The sequence below is a fragment of the Oncorhynchus mykiss genome, chromosome 16, assembly GCF_013265735.2.
Source record: "Oncorhynchus mykiss isolate Arlee chromosome 16, USDA_OmykA_1.1, whole genome shotgun sequence".
Classification (NCBI taxonomy): Eukaryota; Metazoa; Chordata; class Actinopteri; order Salmoniformes; family Salmonidae; genus Oncorhynchus; species Oncorhynchus mykiss.
In genome coordinates, this window is record NC_048580.1 from 52,267,671 (window position 1) to 52,287,626 (window position 19,956).

The following is a 19,956-nucleotide window of genomic DNA, read 5'->3' on the forward strand; positions in this document are numbered from 1 at the left end:
AGTAGTTTAAAATATGTTAGGCTTACCACAGAAACAGATTTTATAAGACAACTAAAATATTCAGTGCATTTCCATATCAATGTGTTTTTAATTCTCGTACAAGTGGGTGGGGGAAAAAAACAAATTCATGGAATATTTCCAAACAAGTGCTTCACCTGATATTGAGATCTGGACGCAACAACATCCAATTCCCAACTTAATTTTAGAATGCTCACAGATAATTTAAGTGATTATTTTATACATGAACGTTTTTTTTTTTTTGTACAAAAGCTGAGTAAGTTGGCCTGCAAAGCCCTAATTAAATGCCCCCACAACCAATATAGAAGCAACAATTACAATTGTCAACTCTTTTTGCAGGTTCTGACAGACAATTTAAGCAACCAAGAACCTTCACCCCCATTATCTACCAGCCCTCCCCTAATACACATGTATCACCCTAGTCTGACTTCTCCTTTTCTTTCATGTGAAGGAAGACTATGCTGAAGACAAAGAGTCCTCCCATCATAGAGAAGACACTGGCATAGTAAGGAAACGCAGAGGGGATGAAGCGGTCATACTGGGTGTGCTGCAGGGGTCGCACCGACACCTATGGAGAGGATGTATACATTAGCAAATGAGCCTCTTACAGTTCAGGACTATATTATGTTGTTTTCTTATAGGGTGATAGGTACCTTCCATTACAAAACATGTTTTAATGTAACAGTTCCCTCACCTGAGTGGAGGAGTACAGGTGTGTGTAGCCTAGCCTGTTATAGTCCACCTTGAACTGGAACACTCCATACACGTCAGGCAACTTAAACTGGACGCTGTACTTATCTCCTGTTAATTAAGGGGAAAAAAAATAAAAAAATAAAATAAACTAACATTTCAAATCAATTTGTATTAGTTACATGATTCGTAAACAGGGGCAGACTAACAGTGAAATGCTTACTTACGAGCCCTTCCCATCAATGCAGAAATAACATGAATAAATACACAATGAGTAACGATAACTTGGCACCAGTACCGAGTCAATGCGCAGGGGTATGAGGTAGATATGTACACATAGTTAGGGATAAAGTTACTAGGCAACAGGATGGATAAAACAGTAACAGCAGCATATGTGAGCAGTCAAAAGAGTTAGTGCAAAAAGTGTCAATGCAGATAGTCCATTGTAGATATTGGTTAACTATTTAGCAGTCTTATGACTTGGGGGTAGAAGCTGTTCAGGGTCCTGTTGGTTCCAGACTCTATGTATCGGTAGCAGAGAGAACAGTCTGACTAGGGAGGCTGGAGTCTGAATTTTTTGGGCTTTCCTCTAACACCACCAGAGGAAGGCCTTAAGAGGTCCTGGAAGGCAGGGAGCTTGGCCCACGCACTAACCTCTGTAGTGCCTTGCAGTCGGATGCCAAGCAATTGCCATATCAAGCAATGATGCAGCCAGTCAAGATGCAGCTGTAGAACTTTGAAAGTTTAAAGATGCACACTTTTGAATACAATTCTTTGATTTGGGTTATTGGAAAACTATTCTGGCTCGTGAGAAATACAACAAAAAAGAATTATGGAAATAATAATGGAAAAAGATTCATGTCCAACGTTCCCTCTATTTTTTTTGCCAGCACTGAGCATATTTCAGGTCTGTTGAGCAGAAACTTGAATGTTGTGAACATTTTGTGCAACGTCCGGCATGCGTTTACACTGAGCCTGTACCCACTAAGTTACCATTTTAACAGTAGCAAATTAAGCTACAGTGGCTATTTGATCATAATGTAAGTCTATCAGAATGGCCTACCATAAAAATAAAAAAATAAATGGAGAAAAGGCATCCCATAACATTTTCACATGAAAAAACAGCTATTCTATGACAGCCTACAGTAGCCGCCAATGTGTGGCGTTCAATATAGGCCTACATTCCATGAGACTTTTTAAAAACTTTATGCAGAGCTTGACATTAACCTTTTTAGCCACTTGTCCTTCAGACAAGTATGTGACTGAAAATGTATTGTATGATGCAAGAAACCACCTTATTCATTATTCCCATAACATTATATTAGAGAAGACAAAAATGTATGCTACCCTCTGCCCATTAGATTCTTCAAGCCCGTCTCAAAATACAATACTGCCCCTCTTAACCTGACTTACTTTTCAAAGATGGCTAGAAATGTACACATTTCATGCATTTTGTTGGCAGCAATCACTCCATTGCGGACCAAAAACTAGCTATAACTGGGATAATAACCTACTAACAAGCAAAGAATATCAACAAATGTGCACACGGGCTCTGCACCTTGATCTCAAAAAAAGAGCATCTAGGCTACTCGTAAGTTGCAGTCGCTCGTGCCTGTAAATCCCCATTTCGATACACTCTGCCTACAACAAAAACAATATTTCATAGTTTGCTTTATTTCGGTATGTTGCATTGAAAGGGGCTGATATTGAGTCGATCACAATTACCACAGTAGAGGGAAACGTTGCGCTGAAAAATATTGTAAACTAACAGTGTGAAAATCAAGTCAACTTCAGAGAAGTTGAATGTTGTGCATCTCTGCAGGGGCAGGTATTTTTTCACGGACTGCTTAAAGAGAACATTGGTCATGTCTGTGAAATATTCATACCATTTTTCTTCAGGTAGGTCCTGACGAAGGGGTCAATTCTCACAAACTCCAGCTGGATGTCTTTTCCGTCAAAGGGAACCCAACTGCCCTTGGACAGCTTCTCAATAACAACGCTGTACTCCTGTGTCGGAAGTAAGGGACAGAAACAATGCCATGCCACGATGAAAACTAATATCTTCATGCTCACTCATGAGCTCAACGGGCATATTTTCAACTTTGAATGTCCGTTAAACATAAAAATTGCTAAATACTGTCATCATAGATTAAATCATGGCCTTCAGTGCCTCACCACAAGGTCTGTGATTGTGTAGGCTGCAGGAGGGGTGCTCTCGCCCACAGGATGATGGGTAACAGCTCCCACCCGGAGTACGCCAGCCTCCTTGAACACCCATTGGGACAGAGCCTCAGCCAACTCCATGTTCCCAGTCTGAGCGTACCTTCAAGGAGGTGCAAGACAGGAATTAAAACAGTTCCATTTCTAGAAATACAAGGGTGATTATTGGACAATTAAAGTGAAAAAGTAGGGCAGGCAATTGCAGAGCAGATGATGAAAAGCACTAGGAGAGAGAGTTACCTTTGGGAGCCAGGTGTGGCCTTCTGCACAGCTGAGTTGAAGAAGGCGTCGCTGAAAAAGTACAGTGAGCCGCTGAATACCACACGGGCGTTGTTCCTGGCCTGGAGTCCAGCAATCAGAAGAGTGTTCTTTCCAACAGCATGGGGGTACTGTCCAGAAAGAAGGAGAACATAGTGTCAACCAAAATATAACGTTCCAGGGATAAACACCTTATACATGCACATAAGTTATTACATTTTCAAAGGAGAATGTTTGATAAGGAAGGAAACAGTGCTGGTATTACCTGAGAGATGGGGCGGTCAGGGAAGTAGGAGTAGGATGTGGAGGAGCCAGTCAGGATGTCCAGGACCAGGGGGTTATCTGGGTCTGCCACCATGCTGGGAGAAGATGACAACAATCCTTCACCATGGGAAACAACCAAATAACAGTGTAGTAATAACCCTTGTTAAGAGCAAATAATTGTTCTCCACTGTAATGATAGACTCACCCAACACCCTTGAAGAGGATGGGTTTGTCACTGGGGTTCCCAACAATAGTGGGAGCCTTCAGCAGATTCTCAGGATCAGCAACAATCAGGGTATGCTAGGGGAAAGAAAAACAGTTACATCTTATGATCATAACCCACCTCAAGTGCTCTGTAATTCAAATGGACACTCAAGCCACATCTTTTCTTGAGAAGTCTACATTACCAGACAGGTGTGCAAACAGTGCCTCTATAAGCAATTGCAAAAACTACAGCTTAAAGGTTCACATTAGAATGTCATCTACATCTCTTCTGCTTACCTCACCAGGGTCTGACACATCATAATGGTGGTGGTCAATTACAGCAGTCTTCTCCTCATCAAACTCAATCCCACATTCACTGCCCAGCTCTCTAAGTGGGTCACCTAGGGCAAAAGAGAGGACAAGACAATGGCACTAGTTCCAGAGTAAATGAAGAAGCCATGTGTGGTTTTTACACGCATCATGGAAGAATAATCCATCTTTGCACTTACCAATATCAGAGCCAGCAGCCACCAGGACATTGCCTCCACCATCAATGAATGATGTGATGGTCTCAACATTGATGTTGCCACCAAAGTCTTAAAGGAAAAACATATGCATTGAATAGTTTAAACTTTGTAACAAGAGTCACTGAGTAAAGTTATGAAATGCCACAAAAATGTTCAACTGCAATATTAACTAACCTTCCACGGATGGGGAGAAGATTATGAGGTGGTCATAGAGAAATTGGCCATATTTGATCAGGGATAGTGAAGGATCATCTGCAGTCTTGAATGAAAGGTCAAAACCACGATCTGCAAAAAGAAACAGCTACATCAGCCGGCTGCAAATGTATTTGCTTTACACATTTGATCCCCTAGGATATGCTGTTAACCAGTCATTTCTAGTGCATAAAAAGAATGCACTACTTTGAGGGATGCTTGTATTAAAAATGTGTATTGCCTTGGATATACATTTGGGAAACGTCATGTAACCGCACATGCGCAGTGGGGTCTAAAATGTGCAGGATGTAGCTCAGCAGTACACTACAATCACAATTAGTGCAAAAAGCTAACATCGTCAGGTGGACAGATACGAGCTATCTTCGTCTTCAACATCGACAATGGGAGCTAGCTAGGTACTATTTGACCAAAATCAATGCCACAGGCCCCAGCAGTGACACCTTTTCCTATGCAACGTTAACAAAAGTAGCTAAGATTAGCTAGCTAGTAGTGGACAGATACGAGCGCTAACTTGGATTAATATCTGAACGAAAACACGTTGTTATTGAATGTAATATTGCGAAACCATTAGCTACCTAAGTATCAATGATTGAGAAAAGCATGAGTATTCCTTCTCACCTGCCAGACTGCGGAAGAAGATTGAATGGGTGTCTCTTATGTTGAGGTTGTCCAACAAAACGAGTGTCTTTCCGTCAGCCAATGCCATGTGCATCATAGACGATATTGTTAAGAAGAAAATACAATTGTTTCCCAACAGTCTGGATTTTGTTTGAGCCATGCTTACGGTCCGTTTATTGGATAATAACGTAGTACTACCCCGGCTCGTTTGTATGTCTGATGTCCACGTCGCCATTTTGGGAAATAAGCCGACGTCAGCTTTAGCAGTAAACCTACCTTTGGCCTCAGAATTCAGCCAATCGCACACAAGAACGCGTCCATCGTGCATTCAAGTTTGACAATGAACACCACCAGGGCACTTTTATTTTATTATGAGGGATTGTGATTTTCTGTAATATCTGTGCGAATACTTAATTGTTTGTATTTTTTGTCAATAAATGATCTGCAATACTGTGCATAATCATAATTTAAAGACACAAGTGGGTCATACATTCTTGTCCCAATATGCAACATATAATGCATTATGCCGGTCAGTTTTCAGTGTTACTCAACTTTTTTATTCACCCAAGGAACACGTGTGGTGTTAGGTTCAACCACATACATTTAACAGTGAAGGGGGGAAAAACGAGCAGCTCAGTTCTGTTTTGATGTAGCCGTCTTTATTGATCAGTTTTTATACATTCTCCCCCTCACCCCATATTTAATCAGCCATTGATTTAATTTAAAACAGAAGGTGTATGTCATAATCTGTATTGTTCAACTAAAAAAAGATTTGCACGACCCAGTATCAACCAGGACTGAATATAATCATAATCTACACACATTGGTATGCGATGTTAGGTGTTCCTGCTGCCATTAAACTAAGCTTTCTCAAGGAAAATGTTTATTATTATTATTATTTTTATTCTAATATAGGCTAGCATACATAGTCAGTTAATGATTTCTTGTACTTCTTAATACCTGCCAAGTCAGTGCTACAAATCATTGAGGAATGACAGTGCAGGGCTGTTTCATGATTTACACAGGGATCAATTTGAAAATAATCTTGTCAACTTGTGGAATGAATCCACAACTTGTCATTTCTCATATGGATCCCACCAATAGGAAGTGATTTCAGTTTTCTAGTTATCTCCACAAAGAGTAATTATAATAGGTTAGTAGGAAATAGAACAAACGTCAACGTGCACAGCATTTACATTGTTTTCCTGTCGACCATGGACGTGCAATGTGAAAGAGAAACAAAATTTCTAGCAAATCCTTCTCACTCAAAATGCTAGTAGCACTACACAAAGTAGTCTATCAATCGTTTATGTACACTTGTGCTTTTAATTAAAATACTTCAATGAAGTATACTAAAATACCTAAACTAAGAGAGGAACATTTACACTATCTCAGTAAAACAAGGCAGGAATCTGTAGGCAATATTTTACTACCTATCTGTTTTTTACTGTCAGGGAGAAGAAAAACAAAAGTGGTGTGATGTATCAACTGACCTTCCTGCCCTGGGATATACCGCATGACGATTTTCTAAATGAATAGCCCATTTCTATATTTTATAATATACATTTTAAACATACAGTGCAAAATTGACTATAGCATGTTACATACTACTGCTACCGTCTAAAGAGATTCTAGAATTAGGGGAACTTATGTTAGAAGAGGCTGACAATGCTTTGCTAAATCTCTATAAATCTCTATTAATGATTATGTAAACTCGTGATTAGAAATCTTACTTTCCTTTTCCCACACAGGGCAGGAAATTGTCAAAAATTATGACTAATTACTCACTCAACGCACTGTAACTTGGGGTGTCATTGCACACCAGATATAATCAGTTCTTCAATGTACTTTTCTTCCCTAAGCCTCACACTCCATCTCTTCTCCCTCTGTTCCAGCCTCATCTTTCCCCTCCGGCTGGGAGTCAGCTTGGGCCACCACCTCCCCCCCCCCCTCCACCTCCTCCTCCTCGGCCTCACGGGTGTGGAAGACGAGCTCCCCTCCCTGGATGACCTGCTCGGAGGTGGGTTGCCAGGTTGTGGTAACAACTTCCCCCACGGCGGTGGCTCCTGCAGCAGCGGCGTACTGCTGGTAGAAGTCCGAGTCAGCCTGGAACATGACCAGGGCCTGGGCCGTGTGGATTCGCACGTGTTGGGCCAGCGAACTGGCATCCAGGAACTTGTCACCGCACGAGTCGCACGCATACAGGATCTGAGTGTTGGGGTCTGGGAAGAACAGAGAAGACTGATGGTGAGGATGTACAGTATGTGTATAAGGAAGTATCATCTATAGCCCCAGACTTTATTGTGTGTTATCCTCAATGATTTTATTCATGTGCATGAATGGCTTTTTAAGTTTTATGTGTGCTTGTTTTTTTTAAATGGTCTAATTAATAAACGAAAAAATACTGATATTACATTCCGTGTTATCCAAGTGATGAATAGTAATAGCTGATCAAAGCTGTGTTGGCCAGTCTCACCTGCTTCCTGCACCTTCTCCACAGCCTTGGTGATCTCTGCTTTTAGAGCCTCCGTCTCGTCTGCTGAGACAGATGAAGCCACAGGCACCACTGGAAACAGACAGAATCCATAGAAACGCACAACAGGAGAATTTTCTTCATTATTCCGAGTCCATTTCTTTCTTATTCTCACACAGCCACATTCCTTTCAACTCATTCATATTACAGTCACATCCACTGCATACCACCATTCTCCTCCCCCTATCTGAACTTCATTAACCAGCATGCTATCGGTCTGACCTGTCAGCTGGGCCACAGAGCTGCCAGCCAGGGCCCCTGTCGCCAGGGTGACGATGTCCTCAGTGGTGACGGTGACGATGTTGATCTCGTTGTCGTCCATCTCTGAGGCCGACCCACCGTGAAACCCGTCACCCCCATCGTCGCTGTCGCCCCCAGCAACCACCAGGCGCTTCATCCCGGCCTTACCCTGGTGGACGGTCTTGACGTGGGAGCGCAGGTTGTCAACGCGGTTGAACCCGCGGCCGCACTTGTCACACAGGAAGGGCTTCTCTCCTAGGGGATGGTGGGATGAAAAAATGACTTGAATGTAGACTAATGTTATACCTCAGGGTAAGGAGGTTGCAGGGACACTAAAGACAGAGGAGATATAATGTACCCAGATACCCAACAGCTTTGTTTTCTTCACTGGAAACATACCTATATTCCATTTTTTTTGTTACATATTATGTACTATTTTTTGACTATCCATTAACCTAATGTACAGTAGCAGACATAGAAAGATGCCTGAGCAGAGACCCAACTTCTGTTTTTCAGAGAAAACAGAAGTTAGGTTGAAAATACGGTTTCCCTGAAAACCAGAAAAAAAATCTGCTTTCTGTCAATGTCGCCACGGGTGTGGAATACATTAATATCCACTACTTCCAGGGAACCTCACTTTCTGCTCACTCACAATGGTACTTCCTACCTGTGTGAATGATGATATGCTTGGAGAGATCCCCAACGTTGACAAACGCCTTGTTGCAGATGTGACACTTGTGTGGCCGGATGTTGTCATGGTGACGGATGTGATTGGCCAGCTGACTGGACTGGACAAACCTGAAGTCGGAGAGAGGACATAAACGGCTCTATGTTATATCAATAGGATCATACTGTGTGTGTGTGTGTGTGTTTACCTTTTGCCACAGCGGTCGCAGACATAGGGCTTCTCTCCGGTGTGCTGGCGGACATGAGCGATGAGTGAACTGGCCTGGGTGAACCCCTTCCCACAGATCAGACACAGACACGGCTTCTCCCCTACAGGAGACACACACACACACACTACAGTTACATTACAGTCTCTAACCAATGATGCACTGCACAGGCATTTCCTGTTATTATGGCACATGTTTATGTTACACACATGTTAAGGCTACACAGTACAAAGCATGAGGTAAATGTGAACCGTCATATAAATCAATTTCTAGGACTGTTACCTGTGTGTATGCGCTCGTGTCTCTGTAGCGCCCCGGGGTCGGAGAAAGCTCTCTGGCAGTGCATACAGATATAGGGCTTCTCCCCACTGTGAACACGCAGGTGTCTCTTCAAATTCCCTGGGAAACAAAACTACAGTTATATACCAATACGAAGACCAGAGACTAGTTATATATATATATATCTCTCAACACAGAAAGCGACCAGGGCCTGTGTTCATAAAGTGTGTAAAAGTAAGAAAGAGTGCTGATCTAGGATCAGGTCCTCCCATGCAAACGTATTCATTAGAATCAGTGTTGCCTTTTAGATCATAATTAATAAGATTACATGAACAGTGAGGTCCTGATCCTAGATCAGAACTCCTACTCTCTGAGACGCTTAATGACTACAAGCCCAGAAGTCCACCTCTCGTCTAGTCTGGTGTTACCTGAGGTGGTGAACTGTTTGCCACACTCTTTACACTTCAGAGGGCCGTCTGTGATGTGGATCTTCAGGTGAGCCTTTAGATTCCCAGTCTGTCCAAACAGAGGAATAGCCAGGTTAGAGTACAGTTAAACATTTCAATGCAAGGATAGAGAGAAACTATATACAGGGTTGTACAAAAACACTACAACATTATCAGTGTAGTTGTGTTTTAGTAGTGGTCCTAACCTGGTTGAACCGCTTGTCGCAGTGCGGACACCTATGGCCCTTGTCGGCATCATGGGTCTCCAGGTGGCGCATCTTGGCAGTGGGGTCGGAGAAGGCCCGGTCGCAGTAGTCGCAGTGGTACGGCTTCTCGCCGCTGTGCACCAGCATGTGGCGCTTCAGGTTGCCAGACGTGGTGAAGAGCTTGCCGCAGTCTCTGCAACTGTATCGGGCCTCGCCTGTGTGACGCTTCCGGTGCAAGTTGAGCAGGCTGATCTGCCGATAGCTCTTCCCACATGAGGAGCAGCAGTAAGGTTTCAGGGGGCTACGGAGAGAGAGACATAAGATATATTTAAGTAAGATATAGCTACTTATATTTACTCAGGTGTTGAGTGGTTTGAGAGGATGTTGATGTAACGAAACTCAGATTTTTATGACTGTCTTGAATTTAATTCAGTATCAATTTGATCATCGTTATTATCAACAAGTTACAAGGGGATGTGTTGCACAAATCGCCTCGTTCATACAAAGTCTTGTTTTTAAACATTAAGAGAGGGTAGATCTCTTCAAGCAAATCTAAAATGAGAAAGTAAACCAATCGATCTGCAAAGAGAACATCAACAAGGCCCCAGAAATAGAACAAAGGGATTGGTTTGTCATTATGCCCATGAGAAAGACAGGTGATGAGCTTGATACGAACCTGTGTGTTTTCTCGTGAGCCTTGCAGGCAGCCGGGTCGGAGAAGGCCTTGTGGCAGTCACGGCAGCTGAAAGGTTTCTCTCCTGTGTGAATGCGAATGTGTCTCTTGAAGTTCCCCGTGTGGGTGAACTTCTTTCCACAGTCCTAGAAAATACATGGCACGTAAGTTAGAAATGCGCAACCCCCAATTACATGAGTGTAAATGCAATATCCTCCATTTGATAGGACAATATACAAACAGTTTAAAACAATAAGTCCTCTAATAGGGAATGGATCATGAAAAAACTTTCAAGCCGATAATTTCCATGTTTATTCACAGTGTGCAAAGTAACCACACACATAAACAAGCACGCGGTTCTCACCTCACACTTGTGAGTCACAGAGCCGTAGGACCGTGACTCGGTGCGGTCGGTGACAGCACCCAACCGTAGCTGCTTCCTCTCCTCTCCGCTCTCTGTCCCCTGGCCGTCTTCTCCCTCATCTCCTTCATCCTCCTGCTCTTCTACTTCTTCTTCTTCACCACCTCCCTCCTCTTCCTCCTCCTCCAGCTCGCCCTCCTCCACCTCTTTTTTCTCTTCATTTACTGTCTTTGGTGCGCTACTCCCCTCATTGGAGTCATTATCTATGAATAGGAATTGCATTACCATCAGACACTGTGGCCCACTGCAGTCAAATATTTAGAAAATATAGCCTTCCATCTTCCCTTACTTGAAGTAGTCACTGATCCGATATGATTGGATAGGAGAAAGCAAGGTAGCTTTAACCTATCCAGTCATGGCAGATCTGTAATTACTCCTAGGAAGGTCAGTCAATCTGTTTGTTTACCCTGTGAGAGGTTGCGTCGAGGAGCTCTCCGTGTCCTTCTTCTCCTGGTGCTCATGTAAGACCTACAGGCTGCAGACTTGAATGGCAACTCTAAGTACAAAATAAATATTCATCAGCACAGCAATATCAAACATACAGATCATCAATGAAAAGTATGAAGACAAATTATTCACATACTGGGCGTGTAGTCCGCATCCGAGGGGTCATCCTGAAACTCAGGCACATCTTTGGCGGTGCTCTCCAACTCCTCACTTTCAGCTGCAGCTTTTCTCTGTGTGGCGTAGGTGGAGGTTTTGGGGGGTCTTCCTCTCCCCGGGGTCTGTTTGTCTGGGGTTTTTCTGGAAATCTGGCCATCGTCCAGGGTGGTCTCCTTCGGGTCCTCCTGAAAGCCCTTTGGCCCTTCATCCTCTGCTGAGGGGTTTGGGATTTCCTCATCATGTGACCTTGTCTCTGACGGCTCCTTCTCCGTGTTTTGCTCTCCTTCCTCAATCTTGTCTTTATGGTTTGGAAGAAATTATGGGTGAGAACAATATTAACCAGAAATAGTCAATTTCCTGAAGAAAATCAGTGTGCCTGCTTCAGCTGTCCCAAAAAAATGTACTGATAACATTAGTGGTCTTGTTAAAGCGAGCATGCTAATGACTATGTACTAATAACCGCTGTTTGTGAACTGATCTGTACTGTACTCACGGTCAATTAAGTATTGTGTTGTCTGGGATGTGGAGACTGCCAGAGACTGGTAGGCAGAACAGGCATTGACTATCTCCTGCATCTGCAGGAACGTGGCCACCGCCACCACATCCTCCACATTCTGAGGACTCAGACTCAGCTTGGCCGTGTACATGAACTCAAGGACTTGGCCCAGACCTGCAGAATACACAGGGATGGATCCATGAGCCCTGCTGTGACTGAGGCAGGCAACCTAAGCATGATGTTGAACATGGTCTTGGATATTAAGGTAGAGAAAATAATTCAGTGTTTTCCCTCCATATATTTTTGTCTTAGGTGGGGAATACCATAATTCATAATAGTGTTATCATTTTCGAACAAGGCTTTTAGGGGCAACAGCAGACATCCACTTATTGCAGAAATCCTAACTCATCAACCAGGGAAAGGCTTATGTACCTGCTGCGTTGCTAATATCCAGGTGCACCACATCCTTCTGGTCCAGGAAGAGGGTGCGGAAGTAGGCGCTGCAGGCAGCCAGCACAGCCTTGTGGGCCTTGAAGTCCTCCCCATCCACCACAAAGGTACAGTCACAAAGCAGGCCCAGCTGACGCTGGTGATTGAGCTGTTCCAAAACCTTGCCACTGTGCCAGGGAAAGTCCATCCTGGAGAGTGGGCGCCTTGGGAAGCCATTGACACAGTGGATAGGGTTACAGTTGTATTGATACTTAGTCAAGCAGGTGAGGCAACACATTACCACTGTCAAACTAACCTACATGTTTGGAACTTTAAACAAAAACATATCTGGAGAGGGGATTCATTATTACTATTTTATTGTGTGTTACTATTTTGTTTTTTTATTTGTTAATTTTCTTACTTTTTAACTGTATAGTTGGGAAAGGGTTTGTAAGTTAGTATTTCACGGTAAAGTCTACACTTGTTGTATTCGGCGCATGTGACAAATACAATTTGATTTGATTCTCACTTAAAATGTGACTAATAATTATGATATAATCACCCACGGTTGGTTTATTCCTCAGTGCATCTATCATATGTAATTTAATAATTTGACATTTCCTGACAACTAAATAATCGGGGCTCACAAGATATAGAGCCCACAGTGGAGGTTTCATAATACCCACAAAACCTAGCGGTCAAACAGGGAAACAGTTCCAATTGTATTTCCACCATTAATTTTTTCCCATAAGGGACTTCAGAAACACTTAAAATAGGGGCGTAGGCTTACCCTGGCATGATGTTTTGATAACTCTCTCGGACAAGGTGATTCTTATCAATATATTTGTCTCTATTTACTCTCAGATTCAAAAATGCTAATTAGCATTAAAGTAGACATCTCTAGCTGACGCCTTTGCTAACAGGTATTGTGTCAATTTAAAACTTGCACATGACCATTCACAGAATTGCCAATATATATATTTTTTGTGCCAATTTATTGATTACTAAATTTAGCTAACAGATAGTTAGTTAATCCAGAGATTCTTACCATTGCTTTGATTTGGTAGTCTCGTCCAGATCATCATGGCATTTTTAGTTTTTTTTATGATAGCCCTATTAGCAGATAATAAACATTTATTTTTGGGGTGGTGAATATATTGTATTGAAACAGCAGGGAGCAGGTCTCGAACCCTCGACCTTCTAGCCCGAGGTCCGGCACGCTATCGACTGTGCCGCAAAAGCATGCTCGTGCGGCAGAGACGATTTCCGCGCTTATAAACCCAGGGTCGTTACAATATTCATAAAAGACATCAAACCGTCACGCTTGGGTAAGCCTACAAAAATCACAGCTCTTATTTGAAATGTTTCTAAAATCCACTATGGGGAAAATGAATGGTGGGAAAACGATTGGAACCATTTCCCTGTTTGACTGCTAGGTTTTATGGGTAATATGACTCATTCTGTGGTACTCTATGGTGTTGTTTTATTTAAACAATTATAGCAATGCAATATTAAACTTATCAAAATAAGCCAGGGTTGGCCTATATCGACAATTGACTGTTTAAAAGTCCTAGTTTAACCATCGATGCGACAGACTGTATACCAATGGTTCGCAAATCATTTGTAATTTAAGGAATTTCATGAATGTATTTTTTGACGATGCAGAAGATTGATTACGAATCCTATATCCTTCTACCCTCGCTATCCGGGATTAATTTAGCGTGTCTAGACATGCATGTTTTGGACAAACAAGATGGCGTTTGGCTATAGAGAGGCCTTTCTTTCTGCTAGTCCTTAGAGCCTCGTTCTGTACTTTAAGCATACGCCATCTTTCAAAAGGAGTGCATTAAAATTACCTCTCAAGAATCGCAGGTTTCTCCACTCCAAACGCTTGTTATGTTGTTGTTTCGTAATATTTTCTCACAATCCGTTGAATTTGTTCAATCGAGTTTTTCGGTGATCGATCTAGCCCCAAAGACTCGATTCACCGCCATCTTCCACTCTCTGATCGATTGATAGTGGCCGGGTGGATAGTTTACATGATGCGCATGCGCAGTTTTATTTCTGAGCGTGGAATGGTGTAAAAAAATGGCCACGTGATGGCGCACTAAACCTGGTCGTATTCAAGATGGTTCTCACAGTAAGAATTTCTTTCACTACCACGTTGTGCCTAAACTAGTATATGTTATTTTAATCCTCATAATGACATACTAAAAACAATGGACAGCTTAAGTGTAAATGTTTGAAAGGGGTAAGAAAATATAAATGTAGCTATGGCCATTCTTAGTGGTGTGCACTTTTTCTTTTTTCTGACACTGGCCTAGGTCTTCTGAGCCATGAATAGACAAACATGAAACATCAAACATTGATGCACACAAACGTTTATATTCTCTAAATGAAAAATCAATCAACTACTTTATTCACACAACTATTACAATGCACAATGGTAGCAGTATCTATAGAGTTCCGTAGAAGAAGTTACTTAGTTGATGGATGGATGTGTGTGTGCAGGCTCGTGGAAAGGGCTGGAGCAGAATAGGTGGAATGGTATCAAATACATCAAACACATGGTTTGATGCCATTCCATTCACGCAGCCCCAGCCATTATTATGAGCCATCCTCCCCCCAGCATTCTCAATTTTGTGTGTGTGTGTGTGGAGGGGATGTGTGTGTGTGTGGAGGGGATGTGTGTGTGTGTGTGGAGGGGATGTGCGTGTGTGTAGAGGTGATGTGTGTGGAGGTGGTGTGTGTGTGTGTGGAGGTGATGTGTGAATGTGTGAAGGTGATGTGTGTATGTGTGGAGGTGATGTGTGTGTGTGTGTGTGTGGAGGGGATGTGCGTGTGTGTAGAGGTGATGTGTGTGGAGGTGGTGTGTGTGTGTGTGGAGGTGATGTGTGTATGTGTGAAGGTGATGTGTGTATGTGTGGAGGTGATGTGTGTGTGTGTGTGTGTGTGTGTGTGTGTGTGTGTGTGTGTGTGTGGAGGTGATGTGTGTATGTGTGGAAGTGATGTGTAATAACTGGGAAAACACAAGAACAAATTAGGCTAACTGTTGTCAATCCAAGGCAGCTATTGGAGGATGTGGTATTTTGAGGAGGTGGTATGGCAGAAGAAAAAAACGTTCCAGCTTAAAGGGCAGAATGAACATATAATGATAAAGACATTAAATGAGAAAAACGGAATATAGCATTACAAAATACAGGCAGTGGGGGTTCAGGGGTCATGGCTCATGGGAGAGTCCTGTCTGTCTTCTTAGATCTTGATCTCAGTGCGGAAGGTCTGTGTGAGCTCATGCTTGGATGGGTTTCTACGGGCCTTGACTGTTAGCGTTCCCTCGGTGCCCAATGATGATGTCACAGAGGTGGGGTCCACATCCTCAGGTAGCTGGCACTTGTGGGTGAAAGTGTTCATCACTGTGCCATCCGCTGCCAACTGTTGAAGTGAAGATAGACATGAGAAAATGACCAAGATATTTTTCATATCTCAAATACTTCTAAAATATTTTAGAAACAAAATTCTCAAAATCATAGAGAATTTAATTGTCACTAAAAAGAGATATGCCCACCTTTTCTGCATGTACTTCGATCTGGTTGTTGGAGGTGGTGACAATGACGTCCTCTGGAGAGAAGTCTTGGACATCCACTGTGAACTGGTAGCTGTCTCCCATTGTCTTGATCTTCCCTGCTGTCCCTGTCCGACCTGGAAACACAACCAAGACATATGGTAATGTGCTTACTGAGAGCTATCCATTCTTGACTGGTTGAGTGCAGTCCATTCTTGACTGGTTGAGTGCAGCCCAATCACTCTTATCCTTATATAATAACTAAGATGATCATTCTTACTTAATTAACCTTAGATGCACCTTAAAAACATTAATATGTAAAATAAATTCACACACAGTCCAAAGGTTTGGCCTGTTTACTGTCTATGCATTATTTTATTTTTTTGAAGTGTTGTGTTAGAATGTAAATTAGTTAACGTGTGTCCCCAAATTGGAAATGAGCATTACGCTGTGTGAGCTGCCTGGGTGCCTCTTACTTGTCTGCTTTGGCTACATGATCGCCAGTTTGACAGTGTGTGTGTATGCTGGTTGATATGCAACAGTCTGGCCCGTCCTCTCCTACACCTCATCCCAGTCATTCTCTGTGTGTGAGGTCACGGCGCTGGCAGTGTGTCCAACATCCCCCCTCCCATCCAGCCCTGTCTTCCCTCCATCGGCAGCCACCTCCTCCTTTTTCCGGAGGCACGGGCATACCAGTCACAGCACCAAAATACCCTGCTTTTCCCTACTGCTAATACCCACCAAACAACCCTCCCATTTGCCCTGTGAAGTCCTGTTGAGTAGCCTTAAAGAGAGTTCAGCAGTCAATCTACACACATGAATACACGTGTGTGTGGCACAGAGACACATCTAATACATCATGAATTATCCACAGACAAATTCATTCAGCAATGGAATTTGATACTATATGTATGGAATAAGTAGAATATTACAACCTAATATATCAATCATTATGTTATGCTCGTCCAAAATTGGGAATTCATGTAAAATCAACTCACTGGGAAATCCCAAGGCATCCGTTCCAGGACGCATGAAAGAGCCAAAGTCCTCTGCAAAGAGCCCCCTGCTCTTCTCCATGTATGGGTTGTTGGAGGATGAGGAGGAGGAAGAGGTCTGCTGGAAGCTGCGTTCCGATCTGTAGGCAGAGGAGTTGGTCACACTCATTGATGGCTATCTGCCTGAGAGGTGGGAAAAGGATCCGCTTTTTAAAGAGAGAAAGGGAAGATATCCTTGTTGTTCAGTCTTGGCCCAGTCCACGCAGTTTACATCAGAGGGAAAGTGGGCAGATCTTTGGGTAGTTCGTAAAATGCTATCTTTACTTTCCCACTGTTTAAAAATGTGTGTCTGTGTCTATCTTTTGGATAAGTGTGTCGGTTAAGTGTGTGCACGAGCATAGCCAGTCAGTCACACATACAGGCTCTTATATATTTGGATCCAAGCTATGTTTTTTTTTGTGTGTGTGGTGGGGGTCACGTGTGCGTTTCTGAAGGATAACAGTGAGCTATATTTATCATGTGAGGGAGAGCGGGTCTGGGGTCGGAAAAGTTATGGGCGATGAGGGCTTGAGGTTAAGAGAGAGAGAGGGGGGCTCTGACAAAGAGAGAGAGAGACGGTGAGAGGAAGGCAAGAGAAGGGGATGAGTCAACAGTTGGCATTCCAGACACTCAATACCCCAAATAGTTATCTACTTCTTTCCTCTACTCTCTCTATCTGTTTTTTTTTCTCTGTAAGCATCAGTTTCCCTTTCTTGTCATGACATTTGATCATATTGTGGATCAGTGGTTACATAACATGTACTCTTGGCCATAAAACTTCTGCTGCCTGCTATTCACCCACATATTGGTTGCAATTGGTGTTATTATACTTATTTCAAGTAATTACTATTACAAAACTAGTGGTAACTGAACCAATTAGTACTTGGGGTTCATATCTAAATGAAGTAACTACTGTGTATCAGTTTCTAAATATGCTGTTTCTAATTAATTAATAAAGTGCAGCTAACCTTTGTATTCCTGTCCTTTGTTCTTAGTATGTAGGCTACACTGTTTGTTTTTTACTTCAGAGAAGAGGCAAGGTGGAAAGAATGCGCCTGAAAACAAAGCCTTTGGTGGAGGACTGATGATTGCACCAGGGATTAGGTGACATTGTTTGGGAGGGCACAGTAGCTATTAATATCTGTAGGGAATTCAGGACATCAATGGAACATTTTGAGTCTCTTTGAGCCACTCGTCAATGTTGATGATACTTTGCCCGAAAAAATCAACATTGTCCACTGAAATGGTTGTAAATAACAGTCTGCAATTAATTAACTAATTGACTTACTTTTCTCAGCTTCACTGCTCCTTAATCCACGAGGGGAAGCCCAAAATAATGGATGAATTAAGGGCAATAAAAGTTCAGCTCTGTATGGTCTCTTGCTCTGTCCTTTAAGGTCACGTAGAAGTGATTCCAATTATACAATTTACTGCACTGTGACACATCATATTCCATCCTATCAGTGTAAATGCTAAGTCCACTACTAATCGTCTAAATCCGGCTCAGCAACTCACCACCTCCCCACAGAGACTGACCATGTCTCCAGTCAAGAGACCTGTCTGAGTGGGCTTCTATTCTAGACAGATTAGTGATTTGGAGAGACAAGAGAGGGAGAGGGGAGTGGGGGGAAACAGGGAAAAAGATGAAGGGTGCTGGAGAGGGAGATATTTGGGAAGAGAAACTAACAAGAGAGACAGAAAGAGCAGTTTGCCAGAGAAGTGAGTGATTGAAAGAAAAAGAGAGAGAGAGAGAGACAGGGAGGAAGAGAGACAGGGAGAGAGAGAGAGACAGGGAGGGAGAGAGCGAAAGGGAGGGAGGGAGTGTTATCGTTCTCAGCATGTGCTGTTCTGAGGCATTAAGAGAGGGAACGCACATTAAAAGTGAACCTTATACACACAGCCCAGTAACTCATGTGTCTCATCAGTGACATTGAGTCACTTCTGGAGAGGTCACTGACGCCATTAGCTATGACCAGCACAAGGCATGTGTTTTGGATAGTGGGAAATGTGCACAGCAGATAGACCCATAGACATTCTAACACACACACACACACACACACACACACACACTAATATCATTCCTATTTTTGGGCATGTGGTTGTGTTTGTCTCAGCTGCCATGTATTATATAACACTCCCATTCTCACTCTCCCACTGTGTGTCTGACTGACTGACTGCCACTGGTCCCGGAAACAGATTAGAGCACTGAGTTCCAACCAAGATGATTTTGTATGGAAGTTACTAACTTGTAATATCATTTTTCACATTCACTTCATTGTGTTGTTTCCATGGAAACCAGTACGGAGTTGAGAAATCAGAATAGGGTGTCATTCACATACGTAGCTGTAAAATAATACTGAAGGTGGCTTAAAGTGCAACTGCACTTCCTGATTTGGCCTCATTTTAGATTTGGTTAATTAAGAAATGTACCATGGCATTATGATTGGATCACATGCAGCTGCACTTTAAATGGATGATTACTTGTGTTCTGCCAGCTGTGGGCAGGATTTATACAAACCCAACCTTCATTTAAACAAACCTTCAAAACTCTGTTTTGGATGAGACTGACTTTTCTTATTTACACGTTGTAGGCTGTTTTCTGAATGAGAAGTTGTTTTTTAGGAGCAGTTGCTCTTTAAGGGAAAGAGGAAGATACAAATTAACTTGTGTGTGGTTGCATATGCATCAGACCAATAATTACCTTCACCTTGAGTGGAGGTGGGTTAGGGAAAAAAATTGTCTGGGAGCCTGAATTAATTCCAGTCACAATTTCAAAGCGGACTACCAAAAACCAAACCTTTACACAAAGGCTCCCCTATTTCTCATGCACATTATTTCATATTGAAAGTGACTTGTGAGGTCTGAGGGGCTCACAAGTCAACACAGGGATGCTGGCCCATGTTGATTCCACTGCTTCCCACAGTTGTGTCAAGTTGGCTGGACGTCCTTTCGGTGGTGGACCATTCTTGATACACACAGGAAACTGTTGAGGGTGAAAAACCCAGCAGCATTGCAGTTTCTGACACACTCAACCCGATGCGCCTGGCACCTACTACCATACCCCGTTCAAAGGTACTTAAATATTTTGTCTTGCCCATTCACCCTCTGAATGGCACACATACACATCCA

At 42.7% G+C, this 19,956-nt stretch overlaps 3 protein-coding genes across 3 annotated transcripts; all 3 read right to left on the bottom strand.

Annotated features, from left to right (window-relative positions):
• Positions 1-64: 64 nt before the first annotated feature.
• On the bottom strand, positions 65-5,331 carry ddost (dolichyl-diphosphooligosaccharide--protein glycosyltransferase subunit (non-catalytic)). The gene is made up of 11 exons (XM_021566378.2): positions 5,013-5,331; positions 4,356-4,466; positions 4,164-4,250; positions 3,952-4,055; positions 3,656-3,750; positions 3,452-3,545; positions 3,169-3,317; positions 2,884-3,031; positions 2,595-2,715; positions 713-819; positions 65-586 (listed from the first exon to the last, which is right to left on the bottom strand). The coding sequence occupies exons 1-11, from the start codon at positions 5,245-5,247 to the stop codon at positions 437-439; spliced, it is 1,401 nt and encodes a 466-aa protein (XP_021422053.2). The 5' UTR covers positions 5,248-5,331; the 3' UTR covers positions 65-436.
• A 318-nt stretch (positions 5,332-5,649) lies between these two features.
• Positions 5,650-14,281, bottom strand: zbtb17 (zinc finger and BTB domain containing 17). The gene is made up of 15 exons (XM_021566379.2): positions 14,088-14,281; positions 12,235-12,455; positions 11,800-11,976; positions 11,287-11,604; positions 11,110-11,199; positions 10,647-10,906; positions 10,286-10,428; positions 9,610-9,910; positions 9,386-9,473; positions 8,961-9,077; positions 8,661-8,781; positions 8,453-8,583; positions 7,768-8,040; positions 7,489-7,578; positions 5,650-7,234 (listed from the first exon to the last, which is right to left on the bottom strand). Exons 2-15 carry the CDS (start codon positions 12,437-12,439, stop codon positions 6,870-6,872), a joined length of 2,679 nt encoding a protein of 892 aa, XP_021422054.2. The 5' UTR covers positions 12,440-12,455; positions 14,088-14,281; the 3' UTR covers positions 5,650-6,869.
• An 887-nt stretch (positions 14,282-15,168) lies between these two features.
• Positions 15,169-17,214, bottom strand: hspb7 (heat shock protein family, member 7 (cardiovascular)). Its single transcript, XM_021566380.2, has 3 exons — positions 16,792-17,214; positions 15,797-15,930; positions 15,169-15,663 (listed from the first exon to the last, which is right to left on the bottom strand). The coding sequence occupies exons 1-3, from the start codon at positions 16,955-16,957 to the stop codon at positions 15,484-15,486; spliced, it is 480 nt and encodes a 159-aa protein (XP_021422055.1). The 5' UTR covers positions 16,958-17,214; the 3' UTR covers positions 15,169-15,483.
• Positions 17,215-19,956: the final 2,742 nt, after the last annotated feature.